General features: G+C 48.6%; 1 protein-coding gene across 1 annotated transcript in view; it reads right to left on the bottom strand.

The window, feature by feature from the left end:
- Nucleotides 1–8: 8 nt before the first annotated feature.
- LOC115123634 (FERM, ARHGEF and pleckstrin domain-containing protein 1-like) overlaps nucleotides 9–20535 on the bottom strand; it is a gene marked incomplete at both ends in the record, with an annotated part of 60793 nt that continues 40266 nt past the window's right edge. The window contains 3 exons of the mRNA XM_065016880.1: nucleotides 9–160; nucleotides 549–656; nucleotides 4245–4408. Coding sequence (XP_064872952.1) covers nucleotides 9–160; nucleotides 549–656; nucleotides 4245–4408 — 424 coding nt within the window. The remainder of the gene's footprint in view (nucleotides 161–548; nucleotides 657–4244; nucleotides 4409–20535) is intronic.

Consider the following 20535-nt stretch of genomic DNA (forward strand, 5'->3'; position numbering starts at 1 on the left):
GAACTGACCTCTGGAAGGTGTACTGGCTCTCTGATCTGAAGTAGTACACATGAGACTTAAAGTGGAGCTTGAAAACGTAGTCCTTCTGGATGTTCTCTGTCTCCCCGGGAACCGTCAACGAGTAGCCTAGCAACGGGAGACTAGCCAGAGGGTAGTCATCCTATAGGGAACAGAGATGACATTTAGACTACTGCATCCCATAATAAATACTATATAATACACTACCCAGAGGGTAGTCATCCTATAGAAGACCTTGAGACTACTGCATCCCATAATAAATACTATATAATACACTACCCAGAGGGTAGTCATCCTATAGAAGACCTTGAGACTACTGCATCCCATAATAAATACTATATAATACACTACCCAGAGGGTAGTCATCCTATAGAAGACCTTGAGACTACTGCATCCCATAATAAATACTATATAATACACTACCCAGAGGGTAGTCATCCTATAGAGGACCTTGAGACTACTGCATCCCATAATAAATATTAGTTCGTTTTAGGTTAGATGTATGTTTAGAGTTAGGTTAGAGTCCTTACCTGATGTGACTTGTAGAAGAACAGGCTGAAGTTGGTGAAGACCACCCAGAGTTTCTGCCACCCATTACTGTTCTTAAACTTCCTCAGCAGGTTACCTGATAACTGGTTCTGATAGGGAGAGAAAGGACCAATAGGAAGAGACATTAACACAGGAGTAACCAATAGCAAAAGAGATTAACACAGGTTGTCTGGTCTTGAAGTTACAATGTTGTTGTATCAGGTTATATCCCACCTCTCTGTATCAGGTTATATCCCACCTCTCTGTACCAGGTTATATCAGGTTATATCCCACCTCTCTGTATCAGGTTATATCCCACCTCTCTGTATCAGGTTATATCCCACCTCTCTGTACCAGGTTATATCCCACCTCTCCGTATCAGGTTATATCCCACCTCTCTGTATCAGGTTATATACCACCTCTCTGTACCAGGTTATATCAGGTTATATCCCACCTCTCTGTATCAGGTTATATCCCACCTCTCTGTATCAGGTTATATCCCACCTCTCTATATCAGGTTATATCCCACCTCTCTGTACCAGGTTATATCAGGTTATATCCCACCTCTCTGTACCAGGTTATATCAGGTTATATCCCACCTCTCTGTACCAGGTTATATCCCACCTCTCTGTACCAGGTTATATCCCACCTCTCTGTACCAGGTTATATCAGGTTATATCCCACCTCTCTGTACCAGGTTATATCCCACCTCTCTGTATCAGGTTATATCAGGTTATATCCCACCTCTCTGTACCAGGTTATATCAGGTTATATCCCACCTCTCTGTATCAGGTTATATCCCACCTCTCTGTATCAGGTTATATCAGGTTATATCCAACCTCTCTGTATCAGGTTATATCCCACCTCTCTGTACCATGTTATATCAGGTTATATCCCACCTCTCTGTATCAGGTTATATCCCACCTCTCTGTACCAGGTTATATCAGGTTATATCCCACCTCTCTGTACCAGGTTATATCCCACCTCTCTGTACCAGGTTATATCCCACCTCTCTGTACCAGGTTATATCCCACCTCTCTGTATCAGGTTATATCAGGTTATATCCCACCTCTCTGTATCAGGTTATATCCCACCTCTCTGTACCAGGTTATATCAGGTTATATCCCACCTCTCTGTATCAGGTTATATCCCACCTCTCTGTATCAGGTTATATCCCACCTCTCTGTATCAGGTTATATCCCACCTCTCCGTACCAGGTTACATCCCACCTCTCTGTATCAGGTTGTATCCCACCTCTCTGTATCAGGTTATATCAGGTTATATCCCACCTCTCTGTATCAGGTTATATCCCACCTCTCTGTACCAGGTTACATCCCACCTCTCTGTACCAGGTTATATCAGGTTATATCCCACCTCTCTGTACCAGGTTACATCCCACCTCTCTGTATCAGGTTGTATCCCACCTCTCTGTATCAGGTTATATCAGGTTATATCCCACCTCTCTGTACTAGGTTATATCCCACCTCTCTGTACCAGGTTATATCAGGTTATATTCCACCTCTCTGTACCAGGTTATATCAGGTTATATCCCACCTCTCTGTACCAGGTTATATCCCACCTCTCTGTATCAGGTTATATCCCACCTCTCTGTATCAGGTTATATCCCACCTCTCTGTACCAGGTTATATCAGGTTATATCCCACCTCTCTGTACCAGGTTATATCAGGTTATATCCCACCTCTCTGTATCAGGGTATATCAGGTTATATCCCACCTCTCTGTATCAGGTTATATCAGGTTATATCCCACCTCTCTGTATCAGGTTATATCAGGTTATATCCCACCTCTCTGTACCAGGTTATATCCCCCCTCTCTGTATCAGGGTATATCAGGTTGTATCCCACCTCTCTGTAACAGGTTATATCCCACCTCTCTGTACCAGGTTATATCCCACCTCTCTGTACCAGGTTATATCCCACCTCTCTGTATCAGGTTATATCCCCCCTCTCTGTATCAGGGTATATCAGGTTATATCCCACCTCTCTGTATCGGGTTATATCCCACCTCTCTGTACCAGGTTATATCAGGTTATATCCCACCTCTCTGTATCAGGTTATATCCCACCTCTCTGTACCAGGTTATATCAGGTTATATCCCACCTCTCTGTATCAGGTTATATCCCACCTCTCTGTACCAGGTTATATCCCACCTCTCTGTACCAGGTTATATCCCACCTCTCTGTATCAGGTTATATCCCACCTCTCTGTATCAGGTTATATCCCACCTCTCTGTACCAGGTCATATCCCACCTGTCTGTATCAGGTTATATCATACCTCTCTGTATCAGGTTATATCCCACCTCTCTGTACCAGGTTATATCAGGTTATATCCCACCTCTCTGTATCAGGTTATATCAGGTTATATCCCACCTCTCTGTATCAGGTTATATCCCACCTCTCTGTATCAGGTTATATCCCACCTCTCTGTACCAGGTTATATCAGGTTATATCCCACCTCTCTGTACCAGGTTATATCAGGTTATATCCCACCTCTCCGTACCAGGTTATATCAGGTTATATCCCACCTCTCTGTATCAGGTTATATCCCACCTCTCTGTACCAGGTTATATCCCACCTCTCTGTATCAGGTTATATCCCACCTCTCTGTACCAGGTTATATCAGGTTATATCCCACCTCTCTGTATCAGGTTATATCCCACCTCTCTGTACCAGGTTATATCAGGTTATATCCCACCTCTCCGTATCAGGTTATATCCCACCTCTCTGTATCAGGTTATATCCCACCTCTCTGTATCAGGTTATATCCCACCTCTCTGTACCAGGTTATATCAGGTTATATCCCACCTCTCTGTACCAGGTTATATCAGGTTAGACAGAGAGGTTAGACGGTACTGTGGGTCATGTAGGTAGAGAAGACAGAAGACAGAGAGGTTAGACAGAAACAGAGAGGTTAGACAGTACTGTGGGTCAGGTAGGTAGAGAAGATAGAAACAGAGAGGTTAGACAGTACTGTGGGTCAGGTAGGTAGAGAAGATAGAAACAGAGAGGTTAGACAGTACTGTGGGTCAGGTAGGTAGAGAAGACAGAAACAGAGAGGTTAGACGGTACTGTGGGTCAGGTAGGTAGAGAAGACAGAAACAGAGAGGTTAGACAGTACTGTGGGTCAGGTAGGTAGAGAAGATAGAAACAGAGAGGTTAGACGGTACTGTGGGTCAGGCAGGTAGAGAAGACAGAAACAGAGAGGTTAGACGGAAACAGAGAGGTTAGACGGAAACAGAGAGGTTAGACAGAAACAGAGAGGTTAGACAGAAACAGAGAGGTTAGACGGTACTGTGGGTCAGGTAGGTAGAGAAGATAGAAACAGAGAGGTTAGACGGTACTGTGGGTCAGGTAGGTAGAGAAGACAGAGAGGTTAGACAGAAACAGAGAGGTTAGACAGTACTGTGGGTCAGGTAGGTAGAGAAGATAGAAACAGAGAGGTTAGACGGTACTGTGGGTCAGGTAGGTAGAGAAGACAGAAACAGAGAGGTTAGACAGAAACAGAGGTTAGACGGAAACAGAGAGGTTAGACGGTACTGTGGGTCAGGCAGGTAGAGAAGACAGAGAGGTTAGACAGAAACAGAAAGGTTAAACAGTACTGTGGGTCAGGCAGGTAGAGAAGACAGAGAGGTTAGACAGAAACAGAGAGGTTAAACAGTACTGTGGGTCAGGTAGGTACCTCCACAGCCACACTAAAGTCCACCATGGACACAGAGGTGTTGCGGTGCCAGCAGACATGAACCGTCGTGTTTCCTCTCTGTGCTGACTGACGCTCCAATGAGCTACGAGACGCACTCAGCTCCTCCTCTGACTCAGCCTCCACACCGCTCTCTTCTGGAGACTCTGAGAACAGCAGCAAGAGGAATCGATGAAGAGTTGACGAACAGAAACAGAGGACAAGCTATTCTTTCCCCCCAGGTCAGATAAGTTGAAGGTTGATTCTCGGAGCACAAAACATCCTCGTCACAAATAAACCTAAATAAGAGAAGTGATCATGTGAATTGATGGACTCAAAGTCCATTTCACAGGCTACATTTCTATGCAGTTTGGTCGTGTTGCAGGCCACATTTCTATACAGTTTGGTCGTGTTGCAGGCCACATTTCTATACAGTTTGGTGCGTGTTGCAGGCCACATTTCTATACAGTTTGGTCGTGTTGCAGGCCACATTTCTATACAGTTTGGTCGTGTTGCAGGCCACATTTCTATACAGTTTGGTCGTGTTGCAGGCTACATTTCTATGCAGTTTGGTCGTGTTGCAGGCTACATTTCTATACAGTTTGGTCGTGTTGCAGGCCACATTTCTATGCAGTTTGGTCGTGTTGCAGGCCACATTTCTATACAGTTTGGTCGTGTTGCAGGCCACATTTCTATACAGTTTGGTCGTGTTGCCGGCTACATTTCTATACAGTTTGGTCGTGTTGCAGGCCACATTTCTATGCAGTTTGGTCGTGTTGCAGGCCACATTTCTATGCAGTTTGGTCGTGTTGCAGGCCACATTTCTATACAGTTTGGTCGTGTTGCAGGCCACATTTCTATACAGTTTGGTCGTGTTGCAGGCCACATTTCTATACAGTTTGGTCGTGTTGCAGGCCACATTTCTATACAGTTTGGTCGTGTTGCAGGCCACATTTCTATACAGTTTGGTCGTGTTGCAGGCCACATTTCTATACAGTTTGGTCGTGTTGCCGGCTACATTTCTATACAGTTTGGTCGTGTTGCCGGCTACATTTCTATACAGTTTGGTCGTGTTGCAGGCTACATTTCTATACAGTTTGGTCGTGTTGCAGGCCACATTTCTATACAGTTTGGTCGTGTTGCAGGCCACATTTCTATACAGTTTGGTCGTGTTGCAGGCCACATTTCTATACAGTTTGGTCGTGTTGCCGGCTACATTTCTATACAGTTTGGTCGTGTTGCAGGCCACATTTCTATACAGTTTGGTCGTGTTGCAGGCCACATTTCTATACAGTTTGGTCGTGTTGCAGGCCACATTTCTATACAGTTTGGTCGTGTTGCAGGCCACATTTCTATACAGTTTGGTCGTGTTGCAGGCCACATTTCTATAGAGTTTGGTCGTGTTGCAGGCCACATTTCTATAGAGTTTGGTCGTGTTGCAGGCCACATTTCTATAGAGTTTGGTCGTGTTGCAGGCCACATTTCTATACAGTTTGGTCGTGTTGCAGGCCACATTTCTATACAGTTTGGTCGTGTTGCAGGCCACATTTCTATACAGTTTGGTCGTGTTGCAGGCCACATTTCTATACAGTTTGGTCGTGTTGCAGGCCACATTTCTATACAGTTTGGTCGTGTTGCAGGCCACATTTCTATACAGTTTGGTCATCTATATCTTATGGTGGAGAGACAATGGGCAGGAAAAGACAGGTTAGGACTCAGCCTGTACTCTGTGGGAAGGTTAGGTTAGTTAGGACTCAGCCTGTACTCTGTGGGAAGGTTAGTTAGGACTCAGCCTGTACTCTGTGGGAAGGTTAGTTAGGACTCAGCCTGTACTCTGTGGGAAGGTTAGGTTAGTTAGGACTCAGCCTGTACTCTGTGGGAAGGTTAGGACTCAGTCTGTACTCTGTGGGAAGGTTAGGACTCAGCCTGTACTCTGTGGGAAGGTTAGGACTCAGCCTGTACTCTGTGGGAAGGTTAGGACTCAGCCTGTACTCTGTGGGAAGGTTAGGACTCAGCCTGTACTCTGTGGGAAGGTTAGGACTCAGCCTATACTCTGTGGGAAGGTTAGTTAGGACTCAGCCTGTACTCCGTGGGAAGGTTAGGTTAGTTAGGACTCAGCCTGTACTCTGTGGGAAGGTTAGTTAGGACTCAGCCTGTACTCTGTGGGAAGGTTAGTTAGGACTCAGCCTGTACTCTGTGGGAAGGTTAGGACTCAGCCTGTACTCTGTGGGAAGGTTAGGACTCAGCCTGTACTCTGTGGGAAGGTTAGGACTCAGCCTGTACTCTGTGGGAAGGTTAGGTTAGTTAGGACTCAGCCTGTACTCTGTGGGAAGGTTAGTTAGGACTCAGCCTGTACTCTGTGGGAAGGTTAGTTAGGACTCAGCCTGTACTCTGTGGGAAGGTTAGTTAGGACTCAGCCTGTACTCTGTGGGAAGGTTAGGTTAGTTAGGACTCAGCCTGTACTCTGTGGGAAGATTAGTTAGGACTCAGCCTGTACTCTGTGGGAAGGTTAGGTTAGTTAGGACTCAGCCTGTACTCTGTGGGAAGGTTAGGTTAGTTAGGACTCAGCCTGTACTCTGTGGGAAGGTTAGGTTAGGACTCAGCCTGTACTCTGTGGGAAGGTTAGGTTAGTTAGGACTCAGCCTGTACTCTGTGGGAAGGTTAGTTAGGACTCAGCCTGTACTCTGTGGGAAGGTTAGTTAGGACTCAGCCTGTACTCTGTGGGAAGGTTAGGTTAGTTAGGACTCAGCCTGTACTCTGTGGGAAGGTTAGTTAGGACTCAGCCTGTACTCTGTGGGAAGGTTAGTTAGGACTCAGCCTGTACTCTGTGGGAAGGTTATGTTAGTTAGGACTCAGCCTGTACTCTGTGGGAAGGTTAGGACTCAGCCTGTACTCTGTGGGAAGGTTAGGACTCAGCCTGTACTCTGTGGGAAGGTTAGGACTCAGCCTGTACTCTGTGGGAAGGTTAGGACTCAGCCTGTACTCTGTGGGAAGGTTAGGACTCAGCCTGTACTCTGTGGGAAGGTTAGGACTCAGCCTGTACCTGTGGGTAGGTTAGTTAGGACTCAGCCTGTACTCTGTGGGAAGGTTAGGTTAGTTAGGACTCAGCCTGTACTCTGTGGGAAGGTTAGTTAGGACTCAGCCTGTACTCTGTGGGAAGGTTAGTTAGGACTCAGCCTGTACTCTGTGGGAAGGTTAGTTAGGACTCAGCCTGTACTCTGTGGGAAGGTTAGTTAGGACTCAGCCTGTACTCTGTGGGAAGGTTAGTTAGGACTCAGCCTGTACTCTGTGGGAAGGTTAGTTAGGACTCAGCCTGTACTCTGTGGGAAGGTTAGTTAGGACTCAGCCTGTACTCTGTGGGAAGGTTAGTTAGGACTCAGCCTGTACTCTGTGGGAAGGTTAGTTAGGACTCAGCCTGTACTCTGTGGGAAGGTTAGGTTAGTTAGGACTCAGCCTGTACTCTGTGGGAAGGTTAGGTTAGTTAGGACTCAGCCTGTACTCTGTGGGAAGGTTAGGTTAGTTAGGACTCAGCCTGTACTCTGTGGGAAGGTTAGTTAGGACTCAGCCTGTACTCTGTGGGAAGGTTAGTTAGGACTCAGCCTGTACTCTGTGGGAAGGTTAGTTAGGACTCAGCCTGTACTCTGTGGGAAGGTTAGTTAGGACTCAGCCTGTACTCTGTGGGAAGGTTAGGTTAGTTAGGACTCAGCCTGTACTCTGTGGGAAGGTTAGTTAGGACTCAGCCTGTACTCTGTGGGAAGGTTAGTTAGGACTCAGCCTGTACTCTGTGGGAAGGTTAGTTAGGACTCAGCCTGTACTCTGTGGGAAGGTTAGTTGGACTCAGCCTGTACTCTGTGGGAAGGTTAGGACTCAGCCTGTACTCTGTGGGAAGGTTAGGACTCAGCCTGTACTCTGTGGGAAGGTTAGGACTCAGCCTGTACTCTGTGGGAAGGTTAGGACTCAGCCTGTACTCTGTGGGAAGGTTAGGACTCAGCCTGTACTCTGTGGGAAGGTTAGGACTCAGCCTGTACTCTGTGGGTAGGTTAGTTAGGACTCAGCCTGTACTCTGTGGGAAGGTTAGGTTAGTTAGGACTCAGCCTGTACTCTGTGGGAAGGTTAGTTAGGACTCAGCCTGTACTCTGTGGGAAGGTTAGGGACTCAGCCTGTACTCTGTGGGAAGGTTAGTTAGGACTCAGCCTGTACTCTGTGGGAAGGTTAGGTTAGTTAGGACTCAGCCTGTACTCTGTGGGAAGGTTAGGACTCAGCCTGTACTCTGTGGGAAGGTTAGGACTCAGCCTGTACTCTGTGGAAAGGTTAGGACTCAGCCTGTACTCTGTGGGAAGGTTAGTTAGGACTCAGCCTGTACTCTGTGGGAAGGTTAGGTTAGTTAGGACTCAGCCTGTACTCTGTGGGAAGGTTAGTTAGGACTCAGCCTGTACTCTGTGGGAAGGTTAGTTAGGACTCAGCCTGTACTCTGTGGGAAGGTTAGTTAGGACTCAGCCTGTACTCTGTGGGAAGGTTAGGACTCAGCCTGTACTCTGTGGGAAGGTTAGGACTCAGCCTGTACTCTGTGGGAAGGTTAGGACTCAGCCTGTACTCTGTGGGAAGGTTAGGACTCAGCCTGTACTCTGTGGGTAGGTTAGTTAGGACTCAGCCTGTACTCTGTGGGAAGGTTAGGTTAGTTAGGACTCAGCCTGTACTCTGTGGGAAGGTTAGTTAGGACTCAGCCTGTACTCTGTGGGAAGGTTAGTTAGGACTCAGCCTGTACTCTGTGGGAAGGTTAGTTAGGACTCAGCCTGTACTCTGTGGGAAGGTTAGTTAGGACTCAGCCTGTACTCTGTGGGAAGGTTAGTTAGACTCAGCCTGTACTCTGTGGGAAGGTTAGTTAGGACTCAGCCTGTACTCTGTGGGAAGGTTAGGTTAGTTAGGACTCAGCCTGTACTCTGTGGGAAGGTTAGGGACTCAGCCTGTACTCTGTGGGAAGGTTAGGACTCAGCCTGTACTCTGTGGAAAGTTGTTAGGACTCAGCCTGTACTCTGTGGGAAGGTTAGGACTCAGCCTGTACTCTGTGGGAAGGTTAGGACTCAGCCTGTACTCTGTGGGTAGGTTAGTTAGGACTCAGCCTGTACTCTGTGGGAAGGTTAGGTTAGTTAGGACTCAGCCTGTACTCTGTGGGAAGGTTAGTTAGGACTCAGCCTGTACTCTGTGGGAAGGTTAGTTAGGACTCAGCCTGTACTCTGTGGGAAGGTTAGGTTAGTTAGGACTCAGCCTGTACTCTGTGGGAAGGTTAGTTAGGACTCAGCCTGTACTCTGTGGGAAGGTTAGTTAGGACTCAGCCTGTACTCTGTGGGAAGGTTAGTTAGGACTCAGCCTGTACTCTGTGGGAAGGTTAGGACTCAGCCTGTACTCTGTGGGAAGGTTAGGACTCAGCCTGTACTCTGTGGGAAGGTTAGGACTCAGCCTGTACTCTGTGGGAAGGTTAGGACTCAGCCTGTACTCTGTGGAGTAGGTTAGTTAGGACTCAGCCTGTACTCTGTGGGAAGGTTAGGTTAGTTAGGACTCAGCCTGTACTCTGTGGGAAGGTTAGTTAGGACTCAGCCTGTACTCTGTGGGAAGGTTAGTTAGGACTCAGCCTGTACTCTGTGGGAAGGTTAGTTAGGACTCAGCCTGTACTCTGTGGGAAGGTTAGTTAGGACTCAGCCTGTACTCTGTGGGAAGGTTAGTTAGGACTCAGCCTGTACTCTGTGGGAAGGTTAGGTTTGTTAGGACTCAGCCTGTACTCTGTGGGAAGGTTAGTTAGGACTCAGCCTGTACTCTGTGGGAAGGTTAGTTAGGACTCAGCCTGTACTCTGTGGGAAGGTTAGTTAGGACTCAGCCTGTACTCTGTGGGAAGGTTAGTTAGGACTCAGCCTGTACTCTGTGGGAAGGTTAGTTAGGACTCAGCCTGTACTCTGTGGGAAGGTTAGTTAGGACTCAGCCTGTACTCTGTGGGAAGGTTAGTTAGGACTCAGCCTGTACTCTGTGGGAAGGTTAGTTAGGACTCAGCCTGTACTCTGTGGGAAGGTTAGGACTCAGCCTGTACTCTGTGGGAAGGTTAGGACTCAGCCTGTACTCTGTGGGAAGGTTAGGACTCAGCCTGTACTCTGTGGGAAGGTTAGGACTCAGCCTGTACTCTGTGGGAAGGTTAGGACTCAGCCTGTACTCTGTGGGAAGGTTAGGACTCAGCCTGTACTCTGTGGGAAGGTTAGGACTCAGCCTGTACTCTGTGGGTAGGTTAGTTAGGACTCAGCCTGTACTCTGTGGGAAGGTTAGTTAGGACTCAGCCTGTACTCTGTGGGAAGGTTAGTTAGGACTCAGCCTGTACTCTGTGGGAAGGTTAGTTAGGACTCAGCCTGTACTCTGTGGGAAGGTTAGTTAGGACTCAGCCTGTACTCTGTGGGAAGGTTAGGTTAGTTAGGACTCAGCCTGTACTCTGTGGGAAGGTTAGTTAGGACTCAGCCTGTACTCTGTGGGAAGGTTAGTTAGGACTCAGCCTGTACTCTGTGGGAAGGTTAGGTTAGTTAGGACTCAGCCTGTACTCTGTGGGAAGGTTAGGACTCAGCCTGTACTCTGTGGGAAGGTTAGGACTCAGCCTGTACTCTGTGGAAGGTTGTTAGGACTCAGCCTGTACTCTGTGGGAAGGTTAGGACTCAGCCTGTACTCTGTGGGAAGGTTAGGACTCAGCCTGTACTCTGTGGGAAGGTTAGGACTCAGCCTGTACTCTGTGGGTAGGTTAGTTAGGACTCAGCCTGTACTCTGTGGGAAGGTTAGGTTAGTTAGGACTCAGCCTGTACTCTGTGGGAAGGTTAGTTAGGACTCAGCCTGTACTCTGTGGGAAGGTTAGTTAGGACTCAGCCTGTACTCTGTGGGAAGGTTAGTTAGGACTCAGCCTGTACTCTGTGGGAAGGTTAGTTAGGACTCAGCCTGTACTCTGTGGGAAGGTTAGGTTAGTTAGGACTCAGCCTGTACTCTGTGGGAAGGTTAGGTTAGTTAGGACTCAGCCTGTACTCTGTGGGAAGGTTAGGTTAGTTAGGACTCAGCCTGTACTCTGTGGGAAGGTTAGTTAGGACTCAGCCTGTACTCTGTGGGAAGGTTAGATTAGTTAGGACTCAGCCTGTACTCTGTGGGAAGGTTAGGTTAGTTAGGACTCAGCCTGTACTCTGTGGGAAGGTTAGGTTAGTTAGGACTCAGCCTGTACTCTGTGGGAAGGTTAGTTAGGACTCAGCCTGTACTCTGTGGGAAGGTTAGGTTAGTTAGGACTCAGCCTGTACTCTGTGGGAAGGTTAGGTCAGTTAGGACTCAGCCTGTACTCTGTGGGAAGGTTAGATTAGTTAGGGCTCAGCCTGTACTCTGTGGGAAGGTTAGGTTAGTTAGGACTCAGCCTGTACTCTGTGGGAAGGTTAGGTTAGTTAGGACTCAGCCTGTACTCTGTGGGAAGGTTAGGTTAGTTAGGACTCAGCCTGTACTCTGTGGGAAGGTTAGTTAGGACTCAGCCTGTACTCTGTGGGAAGGTTAGTTAGGACTCAGCCTGTACTCTGTGGGAAGGTTAGTTAGGACTCAGCCTGTACTCTGTGGGAAGGTTAGTTAGGACTCAGCCTGTACTCTGTGGGAAGGTTAGTTAGGACTCAGCCTGTACTCTGTGGGAAGGTTAGTTAGGACTCAGCCTGTACTCTGTGGGAAGGTTAGGTTAGTTAGGACTCAGCCTGTACTCTGTGGGAAGGTTAGGTTAGTTAGGACTCAGCCTGTACTCTGTGGGAAGGTTAGGTTAGTTAGGACTCAGCCTGTACTCTGTGGGAAGGTTAGGTTAGTTAGGACTCAGCCTGTACTCTGTGGGAAGGTTAGTTAGGACTCAGCCTGTACTCTGTGGGAAGGTTAGTTAGGACTCAGCCTGTACTCTGTGGGAAGGTTAGGTTAGTTAGGACTCAGCCTGTACTCTGTGGGAAGGTTAGGTTAGTTAGGACTCAGCCTGTACTCTGTGGGAAGGTTAGGTTAGTTAGGACTCAGCCTGTACTCTGTGGGAAGGTTAGGTTAGTTAGGACTCAGCCTGTACTCTGTGGGAAGGTTAGTTAGGACTCAGCCTGTACTCTGTGGGAAGGTTAGGTTAGTTAGGACTCAGCCTGTACTCTGTGGGAAGGTTAGTTAGGACTCAGCCTGTACTCTGTGGGAAGGTTAGTTAGGACTCAGCCTGTACTCTGTGGGAAGGTTAGTTAGGACTCAGCCTGTACTCTGTGGGAAGGTTAGTTAGGACTCAGCCTGTACTCTGTGGGAAGGTTAGTTAGGACTCAGCCTGTACTCTGTGGGAAGGTTAGTTAGGACTCAGCCTGTACTCTGTGGGAAGGTTAGGTTAGTTAGGACTCAGCCTGTACTCTGTGGGAAGGTTAGGTTAGTTAGGACTCAGCCTGTACTCTGTGGGAAGGTTGAGTTAGGACTCAGCCTGTACTCTGTGGGAAGGTTAGTTAGGACTCAGCCTGTACTCTGTGGGAAGGTTAGTTAGGACTCAGCCTGTACTCTGTGAGGAAGGTTAGTTAGGACTCAGCCTGTACTCTGTGGGAAGGTTAGTTAGGACTCAGCCTGTACTCTGTGGGAAGGTTAGTTAGGACTCAGCCTGTACTCTGTGGGAAGGTTAGGTTAGTTAGGACTCAGCCTGTACTCTGTGGGAAGGTTAGGTTAGTTAGGACTCAGCCTGTACTCTGTGGGAAGGTTAGGTTAGTTAGGACTCAGCCTGTACTCTGTGGGAAGGTTAGTTAGGACTCAGCCTGTACTCTGTGGGAAGGTTAGTTAGGACTCAGCCTGTACTCTGTGGGAAGGTTAGTTAGGACTCAGCCTGTACTCTGTGGGAAGGTTAGGTTAGTTAGGACTCAGCCTGTACTCTGTGGGAAGGTTAGGTTAGTTAGGACTCAGCCTGTACTCTGTGGGAAGGTTAGGTTAGTTAGGACTCAGCCTGTACTCTGTGGGAAGGTTAGTTAGGACTCAGCCTGTACTCTGTGGGAAGGTTAGTTAGGACTCAGCCTGTACTCTGTGGGAAGGTTAGGTTAGTTAGGACTCAGCCTGTACTCTGTGGGAAGGTTAGTTAGGACTCAGCCTGTACTCTGTGGGAAGGTTAGTTAGGACTCAGCCTGTACTCTGTGGGAAGGTTAGGTTAGTTAGGACTCAGCCTGTACTCTGTGGGAAGGTTAGTTAGGACTCAGCCTGTACTCTGTGGGAAGGTTAGTTAGGACTCAGCCTGTACTCTGTGGGAAGGTTAGGTTAGTTAGGACTCAGCCTGTACTCTGTGGGAAGGTTAGTTAGGACTCAGCCTGTACTCTGTGGGAAGGTTAGTTAGGACTCAGCCTGTACTCTGTGGGAAGGTTAGTTAGGACTCAGCCTGTACTCTGTGGGAAGGTTAGGACTCAGCCTGTACTCTGTGGGAAGGTTAGGACTCAGCCTGTACTCTGTGGGAAGGTTAGTTAGGACTCAGCCTGTACTCTGTGGGAAGGTTAGGTTAGTTAGGACTCAGCCTGTACTCTGTGGGAAGGTTAGTTAGGACTCAGCCTGTACTCTGTGGGAAGGTTAGTTAGGACTCAGCCTGTACTCTGTGGGAAGGTTAGTTAGGACTCAGCCTGTACTCTGTGGGAAGGTTAGTTAGGACTCAGCCTGTACTCTGTGGGAAGGTTAGGTTAGTTAGGACTCAGCCTGTACTCTGTGGGAAGGTTAGGTTAGTTAGGACTCAGCCTGTACTCTGTGGGAAGGTTAGGTTAGTTAGGACTCAGCCTGTACTCTGTGGGAAGGTTAGTTAGGACTCAGCCTGTACTCTGTGGGAAGGTTAGTTAGGACTCAGCCTGTACTCTGTGGGAAGGTTAGTTAGGACTCAGCCTGTACTCTGTGGGAAGGTTAGTTAGGACTCAGCCTGTACTCTGTGGGAAGGTTAGTTAGGACTCAGCCTGTACTCTGTGGGAAGGTTAGGTTAGTTAGGACTCAGCCTGTACTCTGTGGGAAGGTTAGGTTAGTTAGGACTCAGCCTGTACTCTGTGGGAAGGTTAGTTAGGACTCAGCCTGTACTCTGTGGGAAGGTTAGGTTAGTTAGGACTCAGCCTGTACTCTGTGGGAAGGTTAGGTTAGTTAGGACTCAGCCTGTACTCTGTGGGAAGGTTAGGTTAGTTAGGACTCAGCCTGTACTCTGTGGGAAGGTTAGGTTAGTTAGGACTCAGCCTGTACTCTGTGGGAAGGTTAGTTAGGGCTCAGCCTGTACTCTGTGGGAAGGTTAGGTTAGTTAGGGCTCAGCCTGTACTCTGTGGGAAGGTTAGTTAGGACTCAGCCTGTACTCTGTGGGAAGGTTAGTTAGGACTCAGCCTGTACTCTGTGGGAAGGTTAGTTAGGACTCAGCCTGTACTCTGTGGGAAGGTTAGTTAGGACTCAGCCTGTACTCTGTGGGAAGGTTATGTTAGTTAGGACTCAGCCTGGACTCTGTGGGAAGGTTAGGTTAGTTAGGACTCAGCCTGGACTCTGTGGGAAGGTTAGTTGAGACTCAGCCTGTACTCTGTTGGAAGGTTAGTTAGGGCTCAGCCTGTACTCTGTGGGAAGGTTAGGTTAGTTGGGACTCAGTCTGTACTCTGTGGAAGTTAGGTTATTTAGGACTCAGCCTGTACTCTGTGGGAAGGTTAGTTAGGACTCAGCCTGTACTCTGTGGGAAGGTTAGTTAGGACTCAGCCTGTACTCTGTGGGAAGGTTAGTTAGGACTCAGCCTGTACTCTGTGATGAAGGTTAGTTAGGGCTCAGCCTGTACTCTGTGGGAAGGTTAGTTAGGACTCAGCCTGTACTCTGTGGGAAGGTTAGTTAGGACTCAGCCTGTACTCTGTGGGAAGGTTAGGTTAGTTAGGACTCAGCCTGTACTCTGTGGGAAGGTTAGGTTAGTTAGGACTCAGCCTGTACTCTGTGGGAAGGTTAGGTTAGTTAGGACTCAGCCTGTACTCTGTGGGAAGGTTAGTTAGGACTCAGCCTGTACTCTGTGGGAAGGTTAGTTAGGACTCAGCCTGTACTCTGTGGGAAGGTTAGTTAGGACTCAGCCTGTACTCTGTGGGAAGGTTAGGTTAGTTAGGACTCAGCCTGTACTCTGTGGGAAGGTTAGTTAGGACTCAGCCTGTACTCTGTGGGAAGGTTAGGTTAGTTAGGACTCAGCCTGTACTCTGTGGGAAGGTTAGGTTAGGACTCAGCCTGTACTCTGTGGGAAGGTTAGTTAGGACTCAGCCTGTACTCTGGAAGGTTAGGTTAGTTAGGACTCAGCCTGTACTCTGTGGGGAAGGTTAGTTAGGACTCAGCCTGTACTCTGTGGGAAGGTTAGTTAGGACTCCAGCCTGTACTCTGTGGGAAGGTTGAGTTAGTTAGGACTCAGCTGTACTCTGTGGGAAGGTTAGTTAGGACTCAGCCACCTGTACTCTGTGGGAAGGTTAGTTGACTCAGCCTGTACTCTGTGGGAAGGTTAGACTCAGCCTGTGCTCTGTGGGAAGGTTAGGACTCAGCCTGTACTCTGTGGGAAGGTTAGGACTCAGCCTGTGCTCTGTGGGAAGGTTAGGACTCAGCCTGTACTCTGTGGGAAGGTTAGGACTCAGCCTGTACTCTGTGGGAAGGTTAGGTTAGTTAGGACTCAGCCTGTACCTGTACTCTGTTAGGACTCAGGTTAAGGTTAGTTAGGACTCAGCCTGTACTCTGTGGGAAGGTTAGTTAGGACTCAGCCTGTACTCTGTGGGAAGGTTAGTTAGGACTCAGCCTGTACTCTGTGGGAAGGTTAGTTAGGACTCAGCCTGTACTCTGTGGGAAGGTTAGTTAGGACTCAGCCTGTACTCTGTGGGAAGGTTAGGTTAGTTAGGACTCAGCCCGTACTCAGGGAAGGTTAGTTAGACTCAGCCTGTACTGTGGAAGGTTAGTTAGACCTCAGTCTGTACTCTGTGGGAAGGTTGGGTTAGACCTCAGCCTGTACTCTGTTAGTTAGACTCAGCCTGTACTCTGTGGGAAGGTTAGTTAGACTCCAGCCTGTACTCTGTGGGAAGGTTGCTAGGACTCAGCCTGTACCTGTGGAAGCCGTTGTTAGGACCAGCCTGTACTCAGGGAAGGCAGTTGCTAGGACTCCAGCCTGTGGCCTTGTGGGAAAGTTAGTTAGACCTCAGCCACTCTGTGGGAAGGTTAGGGACTCAGCCTGTACCTGTGGGAAGGTTAGGTTAGTTAGGACTCAGCCTGTACTCTGTGGGAAGGTTAGGACTCAGCCTGTACTCTGTGGGAAGGTTAGGACTCAGCCTGTACTCTGTGGAAAGGTTAGGACTCAGCCTGTACTCTGTGGGAAGGTAGTTAGGACTCAGCCTGTACTCTGTGGGAAGGTTAGGACTCAGCCTGTACTCTGTGGGAAGGTTAGGACTCAGCCTGTACTCTGTGGGTAGGTTAGTTAGGACTCAGCCTGTACTCTGTGGGAAGGTTAGGTTAGTTAGGACTCAGCCTGTACTCTGTGGGAAGGTTAGTTAGGACTCAGCCTGTACTCTGTGGGAAGGTTAGTTAGGACTCAGCCTGTACTCTGTGGGAAGGTTAGTTAGGACTCAGCCTGTACTCTGTGGGAAGGTTAGTTAGGACTCAGCCTGTACTCTGTGGGAAGGTTAGGTTAGTTAGGACTCAGCCTGTACTCTGTGGGAAGGTTAGGTTAGTTAGGACTCAGCCTGTACTCTGTGGGAAGGTTAGGTTAGTTAGGACTCAGCCTGTACTCTGTGGGAAGGTTAGTTAGGACTCAGCCTGTACTCTGTGGGAAGGTTAGATTAGTTAGGGCTCAGCCTGTACTCTGTGGGAAGGTTAGGTTAGTTAGGGCTCAGCCTGTACTCTGTGGGAAGGTTAGTTAGGACTCAGCCTGTACTCTGTGGGAAGGTTAGGTTAGTTAGGACTCAGCCTGTACTCTGTGGGAAGGTTAGTTAGGACTCAGCCTGTACTCTGTGGGAAGGTTAGGTTAGTTAGGACTCAGCCTGTACTCTGTGGGAAGGTTAGGTTAGTTAGGACTCAGCCTGTACTCTGTGGGAAGGTTAGGTCAGTTAGGACTCAGCCTGTACTCTGTGGGAAGGTTAGATTAGTTAGGGCTCAGCCTGTACTCTGTGGGAAGGTTAGGTTAGTTAGGGCTCAGCCTGTACTCTGTGGGAAGGTTAGGTTAGTTAGGGCTCAGCCTGTACTCTGTGGGAAGGTTAGGTTAGTTAGGACTCAGCCTGTACTCTGTGGGAAGGTTAGTTAGGACTCAGCCTGTACTCTGTGGGAAGGTTAGTTAGGACTCAGCCTGTACTCTGTGGGAAGGTTAGTTAGGACTCAGCCTGTACTCTGTGGGAAGGTTAGTTAGGACTCAGCCTGTACTCTGTGGGAAGGTTAGGTTAGTTAGGACTCAGCCTGTACTCTGTGGGAAGGTTAGTTAGGACTCAGCCTGTACTCTGTGGGAAGGTTAGGTTAGTTAGGACTCAGCCTGTACTATGTGGGAAGGTTAGGTTAGTTAGGACTCAGCCTGTACTCTGTGGGAAGGTTAGGTTAGTTAGGACTCAGCCTGTACTCTGTGGGAAGGTTAGGTTAGTTAGGACTCAGCCTGTACTCTGTGGGAAGGTTAGGTTAGAGGCTCAGCCTGTACTCTGTGGGAAGGTTAGGTTAGTTAGGACTCAGCCTGTACTCTGTGGGAAGGTTAGTTAGGACTCAGCCTGGGCTGTTAGGTTAGTTAGGAATTCAGCCTGTACCATGTGAAGAAGTTAGGTTGTTAGAATTGGCTCTGTACCTATGGGAAGAAGAAGTTAGACTCAGCCTGTACCTGTGGAAGGTTAGGTTAGTTAGACTCAGCTCAACTCTGTAAGATTAGTTAGGACTCAGCCTGTACTCTGTTGGAAGGTTGGTTAGGGCTCAGCCTGTACTCTGTGGGAAAGGTGGAATTAGACCTCAGCCTGTACCTGTGGGAAAATTGGGGTAGACTCAGCCTGTACTCTGTGGGAAGGTTAGGTTAGGACTCAGCCTGTACTCTGTGGGAAGGTGGTTAGGACTCAGCCTGTACTCTGTGGGAAGGTTAGTTAGGACTCAGCCTGTACCCTGGGGAAGGTTAGTTAGGACTCAGCCTGTACTCTGTGGGAAAGGTTACTCAGCCTGTACTCTGTGGGAAGGTTGAATTGAGGACTCAGCCTGTACCTGTGGGAAGAGTTGGGGTAGGGGCCTCATACCTGTACTCTGTGGGAAAATTGGGATTGAATTGGACTCAGCCTGTACTCTGTGGGAAGGTTAGGCTATTTAGGACTCAACCTGTACTCTGTGGGAAGGTTAGTTAGGACTCAGCCTGTACTCTGTGGGAAGGTTGAATTAGGACTCTGTACTCTGTGGGAAGGTTAGTTAGACCCAGCCTGTACTCTGTGGGAAGGTTAGGTTAGACTCAGCCTGTACTCTGTGGGAAGGTTGGAAATTGAGACTCAGCCTGTACTCTGTGGGAAGGTTGGTTAGGACTCAGCCTGTACTCTGTAGGAAAGGTTGGTTAGTTAGACCAGCTCTGTACTCTGTGGGAAGGTTAGTTAGGACTCAACCTGTACTCTGTGGAAAGTTAGGACTCAGCCTTTGCACTCTGTAGAAGGATTAGGTTGTGGACTCAGCCTGTACTCTGTGGGAAGGATTAGACTCAGCTTCTGTACTCTGTGGGAAGGGTTAGACCCTGTACTCTGTGGGAAAGGTTAGGACTCAGCCTGTACTCTGTGGGAAGGTTAGGACTCAGCCTGTACTCTGTGGGAAGGTTAGGACTCCAGCCTGTACCTCTGTGGGAAGGGGACTCAGGTACTCTGCAATAGAGGAAGGTTAGGACTCAGCCTGTACTCTGTGGAAGGATTAGGACTCAGCCTGTACTCTGTGGGAAGGTTGACCAGCCTGTACTCTGTGGGAAGGTTAGTTAGGACCCCTTTGTACTCTGTGGGAAGGTTAGGTTAGGGACTCAGCCTGTACTCTGTGGGAAGGTTAGTTAGGACTCAGCCTGTACTCTGTGGGAAGGTTGGTGAGACTCACTGTGCCTCTGTGGGAAGAGTTGGTTAGGACCAGCCTGTACTCTGCTGAAGGATTAGCAGGACTCAGCCTGTACTCTGTGGGGAAGGTTAGACCTCAGCTGTACTCTGTGGGAAAGGTTAGGTTAGACTCAGCCTGTACTCTGTGGGAAGGTTAGAGGACTCAGCCTGTACTCTGTGGGAAGGTTAGTTAGGACTCAGCCTGTACTCTGTGGGAAGGTTAGTTAGACTCAGCCTGTACTCTGTGGGAAGGTTAGTTAGTTAGGACTCAGCCTGTACTCTGTGGGAAGGTTAGTTAGGACTCAGCCTGTACTCTGTGGGAAGGTTAGTTAGGACTCAGCCTGTACTCTGTGGGAAGGTTGGTTAGACTCAGCCTGTACTCTGTGGGAAGGTTGTTAGGACTCAGCCTGTACTCTGTGGGAAAAGGTTGGGGTAGATTAGGACTCAGCCTTGTACTCTGTGGGAAGGTTAGTTAGACCAGCCTGTACTCTGTGGGAAGGTTAGCTAGACTCATACTGTACTCTGTAGGAAGGTTAGTTAGGGACTCAGCCTGTACTATGTGGGAAGGGTAATAGGACTCAGCCTGTACTCTGTGGAAGGTTAGACTCCTTGTACCTGTGGAAGTGATTGGGACTCAGCCTGTACTCTGTGGGAAGGATTAGGACTCAGCCTGTACTCTGTGGGAAGGGATTAGGACTCAGCCTGTACTCTCTGTGGGAAAGGTTAGACTCAGCCTGTACTCTGTGGAAGGTTAGGACTCAGCCTGTACCTGTGGGAAGGTTAGGTTACCTCAGCCTGTACTCTGTGTGAAAGGTTGAAGAGACTCAGCCTGGCCTGTGGGAAGGTTAGTGAGACTCAGCCTGTACTCTGTAGGAGGTAGGACTCAGCCTGTACTCTGTGGGAAGGTTAGCTAGGGACTCAGCCTGTACTCTGTGGGAAAGGTTAGTTAGGACTCAGCCTGTACTCTGTGGGAAGGTTAGGTTAGTTAGGACTCAGCCTGTACTCTGTGGGAAGGTTAGGTTGGATTAGGACTCAGCCTGTACTCTGTAGGAAGGTTAGGTTAGTTAGGACTCAGCCTGTACTCTGTGGGAAGGTTAGTTAGGACTCAGCCTGTACTCTGTGGGAAGGTTAGATTAGTTAGGGCTCAGCCTGTACTCTGTGGGAAGGTTAGGTTAGTTGGGGCTCAGCCTGTACTCTGTGGAAGGTTAGTTACTCAGCCTGTACTCTGTGGGAAGGTTAGGTTAGTTAGG

Source organism: Oncorhynchus nerka, unplaced genomic scaffold (assembly GCF_034236695.1).
Source record: "Oncorhynchus nerka isolate Pitt River unplaced genomic scaffold, Oner_Uvic_2.0 unplaced_scaffold_810, whole genome shotgun sequence".
NCBI classification, from domain to species: domain Eukaryota; kingdom Metazoa; phylum Chordata; class Actinopteri; order Salmoniformes; family Salmonidae; genus Oncorhynchus; species Oncorhynchus nerka.